Raw genomic sequence first — 19,322 nt, 5'->3', positions numbered from 1 at the left:
TCAATATTTATCAATTGTGTAAAACATCCAAAATTTATATTTATAAACATGTATTCATTAAGTAATGATCTTTGAAATATTTTTTATTATAATTAGTATAATAGAACGAATCTAATAAGTGGCCAATCGTACCTCATAAAAAAGATTGGTGATGACTCCAAATTTTCATGTCAAGGCGGACTAGTTCTCGGAACCACACATAGCAACAAGGAGTTGATTAAAAATAACGGTGCCATTTGATTCTCACTAATTTAGGATTAAAATTAAGAATGGAAATGAAAATGGACAAAATAAATAATAATATTTTTCAAAGCATTTAACTATATATCTATGATGAATGTTAACTTTAATTTTCAAAAAATTTTCCATTTCATCATTTTTTTTTTTACCATGACACTATAAACATATCAATATTTTTCAATTGTGTAAAACATCCAAAATTTATATTTAAAAATGTGTATTCATTAAATGATGATCTTTGAAATATTTTTATTACAATTATTAGTAAGATTTATTCAATTTATAAATAAAAAATTTAATTGCATTGAATGATTTCATTAAAAAATAGTTTTTTAATATTTTAATAGTATAAAATAATTTAAATATTAATATTTTAAGCTAAAATTTTTTCATTAAATATTAATTGTTTTTAATTTTTTAATATGTTAAATTAAATATTAATATTCATCAAACCTATACTACAAGTTTTAATATAAGAGTATTTTTCCAGTTCTACAGAAAATGTTTTATGCCTCTTAAGGGTGTAAAAGATATTTTGCATGGTCAATGCATATTTTTCAAGTTGGCCCATAAAATTTTTTATATCTAGAATAAAATTTTCATCCTCATCCTCCGAACAAGTATAAGTCTTAAAAACATAACAAACGAACCCTAAAAATTTGTAATTTTCTTTTTTTTTATACAGTTAAAAGAGAATTTCTCGAAGAATAGATGCATATATTTATTATTGAACCAAATGCTTAAGATAAAAATATGAAATTTTCAACACAACAAAGATGAATGATTCATATGCCTAGTAACATATGATTTAATTAAAAGGAAAAAACCATTTTACTTCATTAATTTTATTTCTCTTTATTGTGGAAAAAGAGCACTATTTTAAAACTAAAAACTTGGATACGCCATACTCTATACCTTTAATATGAAAGTTACTTGATCGTTGTGCTATAATTCTCCAGTGCCCCTAACTCTTTAGAAGTGAGCAAGAGAGGGAAGGAGAGAGGGTCTATTGAACTTTAACTTACATTAGATTTTAGTTTCAAACCTAACTCTTACTCCTCTCATAGCCTCAACTAAATCTTAAATGGTGTTTGGTGCTTAATAATGTTATGTGATTACAGGTAATATGATTGTAAATAATATGATTGCAAGTAATATGATTGCCAGCAATGTGATTAAAGGGAAAATAATATTACAGTATTTGATATACAAGTAAAATAATAATTAAAACATAAGGAAGATAACATTACAGTGTTTGATTTACAAGTACTTTATTGAAAATATAATGTTAATTTTAAAAATTACCTCCATTTATTAAAATGTAAGTTTAATATACTTGTATTTTGTATTGTTAATTTTTATATAATATCATCTCTTAAATATATTTTTAATGTCATATATTTTACTTTCATTTCTTATTATAATCTTATATATTTTATTTTTATTTCTTTAATATAATTTTTATATTATATATGTTATTTTAATTTCTTTTACCTATATTATATAAATTTTTAATTTTTTATATTATATTATATTTTATTTATAATTTTTACATTATATATTTTATTTTAATACTTTTTATTTTAATTATAACATTACAAAAATATTTTTAACAAAGTAATAAAATTGAAGGGTAAAAATATCTTTAATAACATTATAGAATGCAATGTAATTTGATTGCATTGATTTTGGATTACAATCACATTACAGTCAAGAAATGTAATGTGATTGCATTGCAATCTTATATTGCAGTAGTCTATTCCAAAACAAACACTGTAATATAATTTAATTAGACACGTTGTAGAGAATATGCTTCCACTTCTCTCATACCAAATACTACCTTATAGTGACTCTGATGCATAAAGGTTTGAATTGCTCCTAATCATGTCATAGGGTAATCTATGAACCACATAATTCTGCAACTATTGAAAGGGGAATTTCATATAGGCAAAAGTCAAATTGTTAAAGGTGTTAAGAAAATTGTCCAAAAAACAATAAAAATAAATTTTAAAAAAATCAAATAAACATAAAAATTTACATAGTATTATGGAGCAATAAAAATACAATAAAATCTCTTTCAATGGTTTTTCAAATAAACCAACCTGACCTCTTGTACTCTCTCATTAGTTTCATAAGACACTCACTGGCACCTAATCTAACTCCACCTCGAGCAAAAGGCATATAGTTACAAGGTGTTTTACTCAATTTCTAAAGCCTAAAGATTCATATTTATATAATATAAAAGATCAAAGTAAAACAAGATAATTAAGACTTAATGAAAAATAAGAAGTTTAAAAATTGTAAAATTCTGTACTCAATGTTATTCATAGATTAGAGTCATAATTAGATAAGATTTTGAATTCTAGGTAATCCAAAACTCAACAAAAGAAATAAAACATAATGTGGACGAGACCTTCAAAGCCTGAAATTCAACTTTGAAATTGATCATTTGACAAAAAGGAAAAACTCTCCCCATTGCAACGTAGAAAATTTCTCAAGAGTTCTAGAAATTCCGGGAAAATTTGAGCTTACTCTTCCATATATACAATTACACCATGATGCCTGTATTTTGGAAAATTGTTTTGAAAATGAAATAAAAGTACACCTGATGATATTCAACAGCCAAAACCCAATTTGTAGAGTCACGGTCAGAATTTTGGAATGGATGAACTTAATTGACAAGGATATTTGACCAATCCCTGCATAAATTATTGGTTACAAAAATTTTCTCAACCTTTATAAATTTTGTGGTTGACGTGACATTTGGCATCTAGTGCCCAGGTCAAAATTTATCTCCTGCTTCTAATCTTTCGACATATGACTATTCTCAAACGACTAATTAGATACCTGCCAGTTTCATCAAAATCTTGCCATTAAGAGACAGAAAAATCCTCTGAGCAAAATATACACAAAAAAATTAAAGTAATTAACAAGTAATAAAACGCAATATCAGGCATGAACATGAAGAGTTGTGTTAAACAAACTACAATCGAAATCCTAATACATGTAAAAATATTCTAAACAAATGTTTTAACAATAAACGGAGAAAGAGAACTGACTAAACAGAAATTAATACAAAGGAAGCCATGAATCGAACTATATGTTTTGCATTGATAAGCATTATGACCTTATTTCTGGGTTGTCTTGCTACACTTTTCCTTGATCCAATTAATAACCGCAGCTGCTCCTACCTTAGCTTTCTTCATGCCTGTTACTGCTGCAGCTTTCGTTTTGCCAAGTCCGTCTTCAACCTTCTTTGAGCATTTAGCCTTAGCCCCTCCGCTGCTGCACTTTCTAGGCTCGGTAGGTAGGGCGTCCGGCCCGTAGTCCCATTGATCAGCCCATGAGGTCCCGGATGAGCTGTGCGGCTCCATTTTCAAGCTTTATCAATGCAAAGAAAAAGGAAAAGCTACAGGGGGAAAGCTCGGATTTTTATGTTTAGTTCTCTTTCGTGGAGTTTACAAACGCACCAACGTCAAGCCGAAAGCAAGCATTTTACGCTTCTTGGTGGAAGTTTGTTGTCTTCCGTACGAAAAATGTATAGAACAATGTTTTTATTCGCAATTGTGTTTGTGTTTTGTAAAAAATTTTAACAGTCCGCAGTAAATCAACCCTCTAACTCACCTTACCTTAAGTTATTATCTAAAGTTAAAAATTAACTATAAAAAAATGACTAAGACCTAAAACGAACAAAAGTTGGCTGATAGGTTCTAAAATTTTTTGGGCTTTTACTGTCAAATTGTTGTGAGATATTTTAGTTTCATTGAAATGACGTCTAAAATACTCAAATAAAATTATTATTAAATTAAAAACTATATTTTTGTTAATTGAAAATTTTTATTTTATGATATAATTGCAAAATGTAATTCATAATTTAATTATGTTATTGATTATTTAAATAAAAAGTGTTGATTAATATATTAATTTCAAGATTTAAAATGTTAATATTAATTTGATTTTTGATAAAATTAATTGAAAAATGCTTCAACACTCAAGTTATGCATTATTTTATTGAAAGACGCCTCCAAATCATTTTTATAATACTTTTTTATTTTCTCAAATACGTACAATTGACAAAATTGATTATATTATGTCGATGTGCATTAGTATTCAATAAAATCTAAAAATTAGTTAAAAAAACATTTACAAAATTTAATTTAGAAAAATAAACCAGCAGCATCGTACGTGCGGGTTCATTTTTAGTTTTATATGATAATAGTATAGTATCTTGTAAAATCACTTTAACTTTTACTATATCACAACATTTTTAATCTGAGAAAAAAAGCTGAGAAATTACATTGGTTTCATATATAGATTTATTATTGTAAAATTTTCTTTCCACAAGAACAAAGAAATTAATTCCACAAATATAAGAAAATATATGGATCCATGTTATATTACAAAAGAATTCATTAATATATTTCATTCTAAAAACTATATATTTACCTTAAATGTCATTTACAATAATTCAATATTTAAGCACATAATACTATAAGTTGAGTTAGGTTTAAGTCTGACTAGATTAAAGTTAGTAGTATTCTAGCTAGGACAAGCAATTCAATGGAAGGTTCGATAGGTAATGGTAACCTATTTTTAAAGTGGTAATGTAGTCTTTTGATTAATTTATTGCAAAGGCTGCTTTTGGCCACAGCAGAGTCAAGGGTGGTGGCGGAAACGTGCATAAGGAAGAAATGAAACGTGGTTGTGATTCAAATCCTTAGCGTGGATCGACTGCGCTCCTAAGAAAAGGCCATGCAAATTGGTATTTTACTAATAATTTTCTCTTTTTTTTTGTTTAAGTTTATGGACGCAAGAAGTATTAGGACTTTTATTTATTTGGGTGTGTGATCAAGAAAACTAGTTATTGTATCCTAACATTCCCAAAGTACCTTATGAGTTTATTCCATTTAAAGATTCATGATTTTACATCAATTTGTTTTAAATCAAATAAGTTTTTATTGAAAATAGAAACAAGATAAGAATGATCTTATTATTATTATTATTATTGGATAAGCAAAATAAGATGCTTATGTTATATAGTTGTCATATTTCACCCCCTTTATATTTTTATTATTTAATTTTTATACTCTTTATATGTATATATTACATATTTTAAACTAGTTAAATTTATATCTTTATATTATATTTGAAACGTTGAAACTTATCATGCTGGGATTATTTTTTTTATTTTATAAATCCTTTTTAAATTTATATTTAATTTGGCGTATGAAAATTCATATTAAACACTTTTATTCCATAAAAAATTATGAGAATTATTCCATTACAAATGTCAAACCATTTAGCGAAATTTAAAAGTAATATCGCTTAGCTTTTGTGCTCCACATAGGTTAATTAACGACTATACAACTAATACTTCCAAATGCACATTAAATATATAAAAGATGATAATTAATGTTAATGCATGTGATTGGAACTTAATTAACTAATGCGAAGATTGTTATTTTAATACGCGACTAATCTGGTGGGGTTTATGATTGACTAACTCAGACTTAACCGGAAATGGTTTGACTCTTTTCTCCTTGCCTGGAGGCAACCTTTGCCTTAAAAATGAATTTTTGGGAGGCCAGATCCTTAACATGGCAAAAGGCCGTTTTCTGATGCCTCAGGCGTCTGTTAGTGATCTCTTTGGATGATTTGATTCTTTATTCTTTGCCGCTTAACTGACTGAGTTAACTAAGCTACCTATAGGAATTCGTTTGAAAGCTGTAAATGACTGTAAACGGCTCAAGGCCGCCCAACATTGAGTTGGGTATATCTCACTCCTGTTTCCCTCATTAAGATGTCATTCATTACAAATTCATACATGTGCGTGCATTTACATAAACAAAATAAAAATTTTTATGCTAAAACTTAGGATTTATAAAACAATAGAGAGAGAATTAAAGTAGGAGAGTGATACATAGGTATAAAGTTCTTTTATATGTATTTTGTGAAGACAAAATTTCAAAAACATAAAAAAAAAAAAAGGCATGAGCAAGTTAATGGACTGGAAAGATAACAACTCAAATTCTTATATTTGTACCCAAAAAAAATTCATTCCTATATTATTTTGGTAATGAAGATACAAGTTTATGTATTTAAAGGGTTGTTAAATGACTCTTTGATAATGATATTACTTTATTAATTTAGTCCAATTCTGAATTTAATCCTTCTATCCTATGAAAATATTAGATATAATCTTTGTAGTATAATTTATATAAATTAAGTTTCAGCAATTCAAAAAGCTGTTAATTTCGATCGAATAGTTAACACCATTAGAATTTTGCTGTCAAATACGTTGATGTGGAAAGGTGGAGGTCGTGCAAAGCTCCCGGTTGTTTTGTGATGTACAAGTTGTGATTGGGGACTTAGAATTTTTCTTTTCCGCAGATCTTTTTGTTCTATTGCCGGCTGCAGGCTGTGACTGTTATGAAAAGGAAGCGATTAACTTGTTCTTCTTTGTTCCTTTTGAATAATGAAATTCTATTCTGTTTCTAGAAAAAAATAGATTGATGTGGTGTTTATGTAAGTTTTTTAGATTTTTTTAATTATTTCTTTTAAACATGACGTGGATTTATCAAACCCCATGTCAGTCTCCACCCTTGAGTGATGTGGCATTTGATAAAAAATAAAGCTAACTAATTAATAAAAAAATATATAATTTTCTTTTGATATCTTTTCTCCTACTTCATGTTCTTCTCTCTTCTTTTTTTTTTTCCCGTTTCCAACTCTGGCCCCTCACTTATTTTTTAATTTAGAGTAATTTGATAATTTTATATTTTTATTAGATGAAATTAACAAAGTAACCTCTTTGGAACAAAACTTAATCACTTGAGGTTAGTTAAAAAAATAAATTATAAAATATTAGGTGAAACGAATTGAAAACTCGAAACTGAATAAGATGCAAATGAAATTTATCAAAAAAAAAATTACGAGATATCACTCTTGCACATAAAACAGATTGTTTCATGTCCATCATAAGGTATAACATGTTCCTAATAATTGATTATTTGGTTCGTATATATCTTTAATATTCCCATTAAGGAAAAAGTAGAAAGGGGTGGGAGTGGGACAACATAGCGTCTGTCTAATAATTTCTTCAAAATGTAGATTAAAAAAAGATGCATAGATCGACCTCAGCAAAATTGTAGCAGTTCTAGATATATGTTGTGGTTCTTTTATTGGTCAAGAAAATAAACAACCACCAAAAAGTTAAGCAAGGTAACATTTAAACCTGCAAAGAACTTAAGTCTTAAAGGAAATATAAATAGACAAATTCATTCATTATGCTATCATCCACAAAAATCAATTTATATGGCCAAAGAAAAAGGAAGCATCAACTTAAAAATACGTGTAAGAAAGAAAGAGGTATTACTATTTTATATATATATATATATATATATATTGTGTTCCTTCTTGAAAATTTTTAACTCCAATATGAAAACATAAATCCTTGCTTGACTTTCCCCTTTCTTTTCAGTACCGCGTCAAAGTTCAGGTGAGGTTCCACAGGCTGCCTAACTTCAACGTACGTCGTTATTCCACGTGTCACACAAAGGAAGCCTCAACGACTTTTCCAGCAAAGGAAGCACAGCGTCCCTATTCGCTCAACCCCCAATTTTGACCTTAGCCCCTGTCAAAATAATTCCATTTTTTAATTAGAAGCAGTAAACATCAGCACTTGGAACATTCCCAGAAAACGCAACCGTTTCAATCCATAATTTCGATACCATGAACCCGTTCAACCCCACTACAATATTATCTTCTTCATCCTTTGGCGAAACATTTCAATGCAAATATGTGGCTACGTCGAATACATAGGTACAAACTAGACAAATAAAAAACCCCAACAAATCGAAGCAGCCGGCTTCAACTTCCAGAGACAAGAAAAAAAACACGTTTAGACTTCTTTGTTTTCTTATTATCTACCATCTCCCATAAAGCTTGCCCTCGTTTCCATTCTTTTTCAACGTCCAGAAAGAGCGAAAGCAAGGGAAAAGAGATGAAGCATCAAGTTTTTGTGATTACCATTTTGGTTTCGCTCTCATTATTCGCTTCAGTTTCAGCTAGATTCTTTCCAAATATAACAGCTATTCCGCCGTGGCTAGTTCCTAACGCCACCTCACTCGCCCCTTGGGATGCTTTCACGAAATTCGCCGGTTGCCAGTCGGGCGAAAAGAGAGACGGCTTGTCCAAGCTCAAACATTACTTTAACAACTTCGGTTATATCCCCAACTCTCCGACAAATTTTAGCGACGATTTCGATGACGAGCTGGAAAAAGCCTTGAAAATATACCAACAGAATTTCAACCTTAATGTTACCGGTCAACTGGATGATCAGACTCTTCAACAGATCGTACGACCGAGGTGCGGTAACGCCGATATAATCAACGGGACGAGTTCCATGAACTCCGGCAAATCGTCATCGTTTCACACCACTGGACACTTCCGTACGACGGCTCATTATACTTTCTTCCCGGAAGACCATTTTGGCCTGCCAATAGGCGGGACCTGACATACGGGTTCTTACCCGCAAACGAATTATCAGACGAGGTAAAGGCCGTGTTCACACGCTCCTTCGAGAAATGGTCGGCCGTTACGCCGTTGACCTTCACTCAAACGGATTCATTCTTCTCCGCCGACATTAAAATTGCTTTTTACAGCGGAGATCACGGAGATGGGGAACCCTTCGACGGGGTTCTAGGAACTTTGGCTCACGCGTTTTCTCCGACCAACGGAAGGTTCCATTTGGACATGGAGGAAAACTGGGTAGTGTCGGGCGATGTCACGACGTCTTCGCTGTCGTCGGCGGTGGATCTGGAGTCCGTGGCTGTCCACGAGATCGGGCATTTGTTGGGGCTGGGACATTCGTCGGTTGAAGATGCGATTATGTTCCCAACGATTTCTTCAAGAACAAGGAAAGTGGAGCTGGCGAATGATGATATTGATGGGATTCAGTCATTGTACGGTAGTAATCCAAACTACAATGGTTCGACGACTACTTCACCTACTCAAGAGAGGGAAACTAGCGATGGTGAAGCCCGCCACTTGGGTTCACAGTGGGGCCTTGGCGTTTTCTTGACCGTCGGATTTAGCTTCTTATTTTTGTAGATTATTATGTAATTATTTTATTTGAGTATATTAATTCTTTGTTTTTATTGGGTGATTTTTACGCTGTGCTGCCCCATGCCATGAGGTTATTTATCAGCCATATTGTTAGAGGTGTATATGTATTGATTTTTAAGTATACTTAGTACTTGATTACACAGATACTTTATAATTTTTTTTTTCTTTTAAAGTTCTTTTTCCAGCATTGGAAGTTTTTTTCATTATGTTATGCCTGGATAAACAAAATTAGCCAAAGGAAAATTTTAATTTAGACAAGACTCAAAATCATGAAATTTTGAGTACACAAATTAAATCATAAAATATAAGTAGATTAACATAACTTTTGTTGGTACGAGTGATGTGATATTAGATTTTATTATAGGAAATATTACTTTCTATCTTACAATTCCATTTTTTCTTAAAATTTGAATTTAAAATTTTTAAATTAAAATCTTAAATTCTAATAATGAGAGTATCCCATAGATTTATCTTTTGCCCGTAATTATATAAGATTAATAAGTTGATTTTTGGATGTGAACTGACTAGATGGCAACTAAACATCATGATCTTCCCCTAGGCCTCCATGCTTTTGAGGCTCCTAGACCAAATATCTTTTCTTTACTGTTAACTGATATATTAGGCATATCTTGCTCCAGACTTATGTGATTTGAGTTTTTACTGAATAAATGCCTCATCTATTTCAATAAAAAGAAATTCTTTTATTGTATGGACCTTTTATTTTTCTTTTGCCAACACTGTTCCTTTATTTCTAGTTATTAGCAATTTGAGTTTACAAAAAAGTTATGTGGATAGAAGTGGTGCTTTTAAAGAAGAAAAAAATGGGTGCAATGTGATATCTTCTGTTTGTTTAACCCTACCTGGATTTCTATAAATGGATTAATGCGGCAGTACATTCATTGTTTCACTGGGCCTCCCGCAATGAGACTCTCCTTCACGGTTGGCGGAAAAGGGCACAATACTGTGAAAGGACTGGGAATTATACCAAAATTTCCATTTAAGTTTTTATTCTTTTATTTGAATTAATTAACTTTTTAACTTGTTTCTTTTTTTCTAAACTAGTGAAATTTGGATTCATAATGTTGACATAATTAAAAGCTCAGTTAATTCAATTGTGTTGCCATACATGTGGGCAAAATTTTGATGACACGGCAATGCTAGCACAGACAAAAATAGATGATGTGGCAATTTTTAAGTAACTAAATGAAAACTAATTAATTAAAGTTGTTCATTGGAAAAATTGATTAAAAACCAAGACAGTAAGAAATTCAAACTCTCTAATCTTTATAAAGAAATAAAATCCAAACATTCATAATTTGAGAGATCTAGTAATATTTTCTGTTTAATAAAAAATATCAACACCAAACTAATAATATTGTCTGGGAATCAACAAATGAGATTAAACTTAAACCAAAGTACCAATACCTTCTTCTGAAGGTTGAGCAAAATCAATTGATTTTTTTGAACCGGATTGAGTTCAATTAATTTAATTCAATCAATTCAGCAAACAGTCTTTTCTAATATTATTGTTTGATGCAATATTTGATGACAAAATTTCCCCCTCTAATGAATCAAACAATCAAAATTTAAAATTTTGAGTTTTAAGATAATTAATTAAACTAATTCAATTTTCAACTAGTTCGATTTTTATTTAAAATTTGATTAATGTAGCTAATTTTTTATAAAAATTTAATTTATTCAATTTTCGTTTTATATACATGGAACCGATCAAATGGATCATTTGCAGTGTCCTACCCCTCATTCCTATTGTCGCAGTTGTGACCCCTACTTTGGAAGGGTAAAGATGGTAGAATCTGTGCCGTACCAAACGATGGGGCTCTGGTTTCCAGCAGGACAGTGATGACAAAATCTCTTCTCTTGTTCTTTTGAGCTTGAAGAAAGACTCAAAGGATGAACGAGCTAGATTTCCCCATGGTTGGAGGTCGGAAGCCTTTAAAGTGTTTCCTATATTTGGTTTCTATGAAGAATTGTACTTTGTTCGGATACCCGTTCTCTTTGGCTACTGCGGCCTTTGCATCTCTATGCTTTTCTTTTTCTGGTAAAATTGCAATTCTATATTCATTATTTCTGTTGAAAAATCTCCTATTTTTTTTACTTATTTATTCAAAAAAATCTAAAATTACAAATATATTTGGGATTGTTAATCCATTTCAATAAATATTTCCACGACTTGATTAGCCATGGTTAAGCTATATGAATTTGTAAATTTTGGACCAACTGCACGACTTGTTTCCTTGCAAAATAACGAAAATGAAATAAATGCTTAGAACCTTTATGGTGGGTTGGGAGACTAGTATTTGAACGCAGAGTCTTAATTCAAATCTTATGAGGGCTCTTAGGCCTTAGACCCTTAGTTCGCTTATAACATGAATTAATACGGGGCCAGCATTCGTAACATTATTGGGCCTCTTGCTTCCTCTTTGGTAGCCAACTTGCTTCAAAGATTTCCATAAATATGGCAATGCCAATAGGTCGAAGATTAATGCTAGGTGACCATATTCATGAAGCATGAAAGCATCAAATCTGAAAAATTATAACCAAACTTGTTTCACAACCAGAAGCATAAAATTCAATTCATGGATTTTTGCCTCCATCTACGTTGCAGGTGGAAGATTTAATACGTAATGTAATAAGTATAATAATAAAGTTATTATACATAATATATATAATATTGACTTATGAGTATACCTCATCCTAAATCATGTAAATTTTTATATAATTTTTAAAGATTAAAATACTTTAACTTACTTAATGTGATAATTATTGTAATTCTTTAATGTAATTTTAAAATATATAAGTTATGGCACTCATTAGACTACTATTAAAATGATATTTTTATTTTTAAAATGTAAACTTTGTTAATTCTAATCCTAAAATATTAAACAAGCACAAGTGGAGCTAGCTGATTTTTGTTGGGAGGGTCAAACACAGAAGAATTAAGATAAAAAATTTTAAAAGTTAATATGTTAAATTTAATCAATAATTAAAAGATTGATAATAGAAATATAAAACTATAATGCGTAAAATATAAATTGTTAAATACGATATATAGAATTAATAATTTTTTTTTATTAAATCAAGATTGTTTAAATATTATATATTCAAGATAATTTTATTTTAACTAAATATAAAACGTAAAGCAAATAAAAAAAATACTCAAGTTAATTTTCTTTTACATAATTAGAATTAATAAAAAAATGATACATTGATGAAATTTTAAATAATAGTGTAATATTATAACTTATATTTGAGACTTACATAATAATTTATTATTTTTAAATATTAAAATCATAAAAAATAAAATTTATAAACAGAAAAATGAAAACTATGGCAAATTGAGAAGAGATACTACATATGACATAACAAAAAAGCAAAAAAGAAAATATAATCGATGGTTTGTAGATATTTAAGAAAAAAAATCTATAAAAACTTATAACATATGAGTAACTAAAATAAAAAAAAAAACATAAATAAAATAATAATATCAATTGAAAAAAGAAATTTTAAAATTGAGTGAGATATATAAAATTATTTTATTATTTTTATTTATATTAATTATTAAATAAAAATTATTTTAAAAGAACCATTAAAAGAATATATAAAAAATTTTAAAAATTTTATATGTTATAAAAAATTTTTAAAAATTTTATATGTTAGCCAAAATTTTTAAAAATTTTGGCCCCCAGCACTTAAGCAGGCTCTGCCCTTGTAGACAAGTCTCTAAACTTTGCCACTTTTCTTAAATAATTTCCTTTTCTTCTCTTGTACCCAGATAAAGTGTTATCTCATGGTTTATATCCAAATAGGCTCTTATATTTATATTATATATGGTAATGATAATGATAACAGCATTTGAAACGTAAATTAAAGCATGAAATGTGATAATCGTGATTTCAGGGAACGACTGCCTGCAAAATATCCTGTACAACGGGACCCATCAGGATGGGAACTCGCAGCACGTAAATCATGAGATAACAACGACCGCTAAAAGCTTATCTAGAATTTTCCTTTATGATTCTCAAACAACCATCCAAAAAGATGAAAACCTAACATCAGAAGAGGCTAAACCTACAATAAAACATGAGACAAATGCAAGCTATATTTGTATTTCTTTTAATAGTGTAGCCATCGAGCTTGGTGGTCCCTTGTAAGGAACAAGTCTAGGCCCCACTGATGTGAGCTTTTCCTACCAAACTCAAAGCTAAGGCAAAGAGTTAAAAATTCCAAAACTTGTATTCAAACCCTTTAGTGGAAGCATCCGGTTTTATCTCAATAACAGGCATTGCAGGTTTACATTTGAATGCATGCTCTCATCTGACATACTGATTTTCATGGCAAGTTCCCCTATCTTAGCATATGTGGACACATAGCTTAGGAAAGAGCAGCCAACGGTAGCTTTTTCCATCGACTGCTAAAATGTGCCATCTGCTATGTTTTGTTTAATAAGCCTCCCTTCCCTTCATGGTGATGCATTTATCAAGATGTTTGACATAAACCTAACCACCCATATAATCTTGTCAACTGTTTCTTGTGTTCAGCTTTGACAAAAATGGGACTTCTCCCATGTCACTTGTCTTGCCACAGAGATGATGAATCTCAATCAGGGTCCAATCATCTTCATTCAGAATCATCAAACTCTTCCATCTCCTCTCCATCAAGTCTACAGTCTGTTCCCTCCCTTACTCCAGTTTCGCAACATGATCAAACCCCAACCATCCACCATAAGTGCATAGCCACCCTTAAAGTTAACTCCTATGTATTCTCCCTCGCTCTTGCCAGGAAAGTCCTTTATAGTGGCTCTTCAAACGGTGAGATACGAGCGTGGAGCCAGGATTTTTCTGAGCAAGATAATCCAACTGATAACATTGTAGCTACTAGCAACACCGCAGTTAAGTCCCTAGTGGTTTTAGGGGATAAGCTTTTCAGTGCTCACCAAGATAACAAAGTCCGCATATGGAAAATTCATAATCACTTACAGCAGAAATACAAATGCATAGCCACTCTCCCAACATTGAATGATCGCTTCCTAAGGTGCTTCTCAAAAAAGAATTATGTTCAAGTTCGGCGTCACAGAAAAAGCATATGGGTACATCATGTTGATGCTGTATCTGCACTGGCAATATCAATAGATTGCTCTCTTCTTTATTCTGCCTCATGGGATCGAACATTCAAAGTTTGGCGGACATCTGATTTCAAGTGTTTGGAGTCTGTACAAAATGCACATGATGACGCCATTAATGCCATAGTATTGGCTAAAGATGGCTTTGTTTATACAGGTTCAGCAGACAAGACATTTAAGGTATGGAAGAAGCATGCAGGAGAAAATAAACATTTGCTGCTAGCAACACTGGAGAAACACAAATCAGCTGTTAATGCTTTAGCTCTTAATAATGATGGGACTGTACTTTATTCTGGTGCATGTGATCGATCCATTCTTGTTTGGGAAAGAGAATGCAGTGCCAAGGGCGGTGGTAATAGGCACATGGTTTTGGTGGGTGCACTTAAAGGGCATACCAAGGCTATATTGTGCTTGGCAGTTGTGATGGATTTGATATGCAGTGGATCAGCTGATAAAACAGTTAGGATTTGGAGGAGAGGAACTGACAAAAGCTATTCTTGCTTGGCAGTTTTGGAAGGGCACAGAAGGCCAGTTAAATGCTTGACGGCAGCTGTTGATGGTAATACTAATACTGCAGGTGCTTCTGAACCTGGTACTACTTACATGGTTTGCAGTGGGAGTTTGGACTATGATATTAAAGTCTGGCAAGTATGGGCTCCACTTTTCTGATCCTTTTCTTTGTGATTTTATAAATTGGGTTTTTCTGGCATGTACAAGACTTAGTAGCTTCAGGAAAATTAGGAATTGAATTGTATTAACATTTGTGGTTTTACTGAAATATATAGATAGTGTTCTATTTTGAATTTGATTTCAGATGCGAGATCCATTAATTGGATCAAATGAGTTGATGTTTCTGCAATGTATCCCATAGCATAGAAGCTATTAAGAAATATTCTCTAAAATTCCAGAGTTTGATCATTTCTGAAAAATGAAAACAACGCTAGTATGCTTAGGCTAACATGCACAAAATATACCCAAAATTTAATAAGAAAATTCAAAGTTTATCAACTTTATTAAAACCAAAGCATTGATGTTGGAAATTGCTGCTGCAAGTGTTTCAACTTTCTTTAGCATCATGTGACAGGAGACCTAACAGCATTTAAAGGGGTTTCATACAGAAAAGACAATCAATGCATAGAAAAGGAAAAATCTGACCTTCCCTTCATCTTTTACAGTAAGAAGCATTTAATTATCTTCTCAACGATTTGTATGCTTCATGAGTTGCCTGCAAGAGGTGGCAAAAGTTTTACATAAAATAAAAAAGCTAGAAAGTTGGATTAGCAAGGATCAACAATTAAAATATTTCATATTTCTCCCATACATGGGTATTGCTCAACTAAACAAGGCAAAAACTAGTTTTTATTATCATCGCAGATCAGTGTCAATTTGCATTTTGACCCAGCAAAATGTTCAGAGGAATTACTAAACTATTCTAAGAGAAGCTTGACACTGTTGCCGCAAAGATATGATCTGAATCTGTCATATGCCATCAGATCACAGCCAACTAAATTCAGTAAACTGCCTGCACTGAAAAGGACACAACCAGAAGGGTTTATGCATGAAAAAAAACTCATATTGCTGCCAGTACCAGACATTAAATGAATACATTATGTCATTGAGTAGCTTATGGGATGATACGATGGTATATCAAAGTGTTAACACCAAATTAAACCTTGTTCCAAAAAATGAGCACCAATATGCTTTGACCAGAAGTAAAAAAATAAATTACAGAACTGACTGTGACCTAGTATCCATGTGGCATTAAACAACACCTTAAGAACTAATAATTGCTCAGTCAAAAAATTATAACTATTAATAATTCAAATATCATGAGGTATACAACAGTCATTCAATTTTCTTGTTGAACTGAGATATGTTAATTTGTTATTTCAGGAAATTTTTAATTTTTATGTTCCTCAGAGTACCAACACAAACTCAAGAGGAATTAATGTGCATTTTGATTTGAACAATATCTACGTTTCTTACCCTTAACAGATAAATCAGACAACCGAAAGCTCTGATTTTGGACAGATGTTTGAAATGGTCCTACACAAATATGGAGAACAGCTAAATTGCTAAAAAGAAGTAGATTATTCTTCTCACACAGTAAAAGGGAATCTAAAAAATAGAAAAAAACTTTACCCAGGAATGAGTATTGCCTCACTAAAATAAATTAGTATGATTTTGAAGTTTTCAGCACGATTTCATGAGTACTTTGTTGGTATCATTATATCTGTTGATCATATATTTCTATAATTTATTATTACATCTTTACTAAAATATATTATTCCATGATGTGTTGTAAAGATTTAGTCCTCTTAATTAATCACAAGTGGGCTGTCAGTTAGGTTAAAAGTCATCCACCAGGCCTTAGTTTATTAAACCATCACTTTATCCTCTACAAACTTTTGTTTTTTTTCTTGATATTTAAAGATAATGGAGATGGGACTTTTTCAAACAGGGCACAAGGTCCAGTTAACAATCCTTTTGAAGGTAATTACAGAAAGATGCTAAACATCATCAACCTATTTCATGTAGCAGCTTTGTGCACATCCATGTTTCTGCTGCCACATTGATTAACGTATCCATGGCAAGAAATATTCTCCTCATTGCCTTTTATCCATAGCCCTTATAAACTGGAAAGGTATTGCTAAATCAAACAGCAGTTATACTGTAGTCTGACGTGAGAATGACAACATCCAACACCTAAGGCAAGGATCAAAGCCAGCAGCCCACCGACAATGAAATAGTTATGCATAGCAAAGCCTAAGAAATAAGGATTTAAGTAAATCTGCAGCGATACCTCTTACTTCACAACCGCTAAGCAAATTTAACATTTTTCAAAGTTCAAGTTTAACCTATGCAAACATATTATTCAGCAGTTTAATATTGAAATAGTAATCATGACATGTTAAAGCAAATATAATTTGGCACCTCTTCTTTCTAAACTACAAAGAGCATTCAAGCTGAATGCCTTTTTCTGAGCTAAAAACCAGAATGATGTTTTCTCAGAAAATTTTTAATGCCTTTCTAATTTTGTAAGTTGCATAGAGGACAGCAATATTAATCACAGAACTACTAATTTTCTGAAAATTATTACTACAACATCATCTGCCATGTCTGGTAAGCAAATTTCTAACAGGCTACTTTCTTTCTGGAGGTAGGTATAATTATGCCCTAATAAGAAATATTTGCTATCAGAACAAGGCATACTATACCTAACATGAACCAAAGAAATCTAAATAATCCATCTCATTTTCCTCTCCCCCCTACTTCTTTTCCTTCTTCTCCCTCTCCTCATGTAAACACATCAGATACAGAAAGCTGAAGCATAAGTTCTTAAGATGCCACAGGTCTCACTGACAGGGAAGAGTGTGTGTTGAGGTTAGGACCTATATTGAATGTTACCATAATCAATCACGAATTCCTTCGACATTACTTGGATGATGCCTGTAAATCACATGTGAAGCTCTTGTGCATTGTGATCTGCGCACTAATTGTAGATTTATCGGAGGAATCACTTCTATCAAACAAGAATGTTTACTCAAGTATAACTAATTTAAGGGAAGATCAACACGGAGAATGTGTGGCTGGTCCAAACATTATTTGAACCCATCTGGAAGATCAAGAAATGACCAATTTATCTCATGAGAGTTGAAGAAATCAATGAAAGAGCAGAGAGTTAAGCCGGTAGATAAATTTACATTAGCAACCTTGATGCTAAGAATCAAGGACCTCCCATTTGCAAACCATTATATATGTGTGTGTGTGTGTGTGTGTGTGTGTGTGTCTATGTATATATATTTACTACAGTCATCTTCGACAAATTTGCAGTAAAATGCCAGAGTTTCTTGTAGAAGTGAATATGATCATGGGGAAAAAGAACATTGTAGCAGAATTTCTTCCATTGTAATAAATTTCATCCAAATGCACAAAATATGATGTTTACTTAATGCTGAACTGTAAACTCTAAAGTTTTGGCTAAATAAAATCACAGATAAACATAGCATCAACAAAGATAGATACCCAATTACCCATTATAAAAACTAAATAAATAAATAAAGATAGATACCAGAGAAGAGGTCTAACTTGAAAATTCACCTGATTCAGTTTCCTCCTGCGCCGTCATATTCCAAAACAAGCATGGGTAAATTTCAAAGTTGAGAGTAATCAATCCCCAAATTATAACAAATGGTAATGCAAAGAATGGCTAAAAACAAAAGGAAAAAACAGAATCCAAGTTGAGGAGTTATTATAATTTCTGGAAGACGAAAGTTTCCAGATAATTACAACGTATTAGCCTGGCGAATTTATTATCTTTTGTTCAAAGCACTTCCACTGGAAATGTAAAGAAACAAAAACAAGGAAAAGGAAAAGATTACAATCAAATTTTACGACAGAAACTGACCTGGGCCACACGATTTACGCCCTGCCAATTAAAAAAAAAAGTGGTTATTTTCTGTTAGAAATTTCAGGATCATCATACGGGAAAATCTAAAACGTGTTTTATGGCGGGGAAAATGTTTTTATATATATATATATATATATATATATATATTTGTGTCTTGCAAATGCAATTCGCAATAATATTTTAAAAAGCTCTGAATTTAATTTTTTTATTTAAAATTTCTCAAATTTTATTATATTTATTAATAAACTATTATTAATAAAAAATTTTCTTTCAAAACTATAAATAAATTAGTTTTCAAATATAAATTTATTAAAATTTAATCTTATCAAAATATTAAAAATAATTAGAATCTTAATTTAAAATAACATAGTATATACCAGATAAAAAGAATAATAAAGAGTAACA

At 31.1% G+C, this 19,322-nt stretch overlaps 3 protein-coding genes across 3 annotated transcripts; 2 read left to right on the top strand and 1 right to left on the bottom strand.

The window, feature by feature from the left end:
- Nucleotides 1-3,201: 3,201 nt before the first annotated feature.
- Nucleotides 3,202-3,754, bottom strand: LOC149526764 (uncharacterized). The gene has a single exon (XM_089784747.1). The coding sequence runs from the start codon at nt 3,612-3,614 to the stop codon at nt 3,369-3,371; it is 246 nt and encodes an 81-aa protein (XP_089640873.1). The 5' UTR covers nt 3,615-3,754; the 3' UTR covers nt 3,202-3,368.
- Nucleotides 3,755-7,566: 3,812 nt separating this feature from the next.
- On the top strand, nt 7,567-9,512 carry MMP (matrix metalloproteinase). The gene is given in 2 exon segments (XM_021437316.2): nt 7,567-8,711; nt 8,714-9,512. Coding segments are annotated over 2 exon segments (1,107 nt in total). The 5' UTR covers nt 7,567-8,242; the 3' UTR covers nt 9,352-9,512.
- Nucleotides 9,513-13,280: 3,768 nt separating this feature from the next.
- LOC110423312 (Transducin/WD40 repeat-like superfamily protein) lies at nt 13,281-15,731 on the top strand. The gene has a single exon (XM_021437499.2). The coding sequence runs from the start codon at nt 13,937-13,939 to the stop codon at nt 15,173-15,175; it is 1,239 nt and encodes a 412-aa protein (XP_021293174.1). The 5' UTR covers nt 13,281-13,936; the 3' UTR covers nt 15,176-15,731.
- The last annotated feature ends 3,591 nt before the right edge of the window (nt 15,732-19,322 follow it).

This window comes from Theobroma umbraticum, unplaced genomic scaffold (assembly GCF_002168275.2).
Source record: "Theobroma umbraticum cultivar Fairchild unplaced genomic scaffold, ASM216827v3 scaffold_20.0, whole genome shotgun sequence".
NCBI lineage: Eukaryota > Viridiplantae > Streptophyta > Magnoliopsida > Malvales > Malvaceae > Theobroma > Theobroma umbraticum.
The sequence above is the reverse complement of the archived record's forward strand: the minus strand, read 5'-3'. Positions and strand labels throughout refer to the sequence as shown.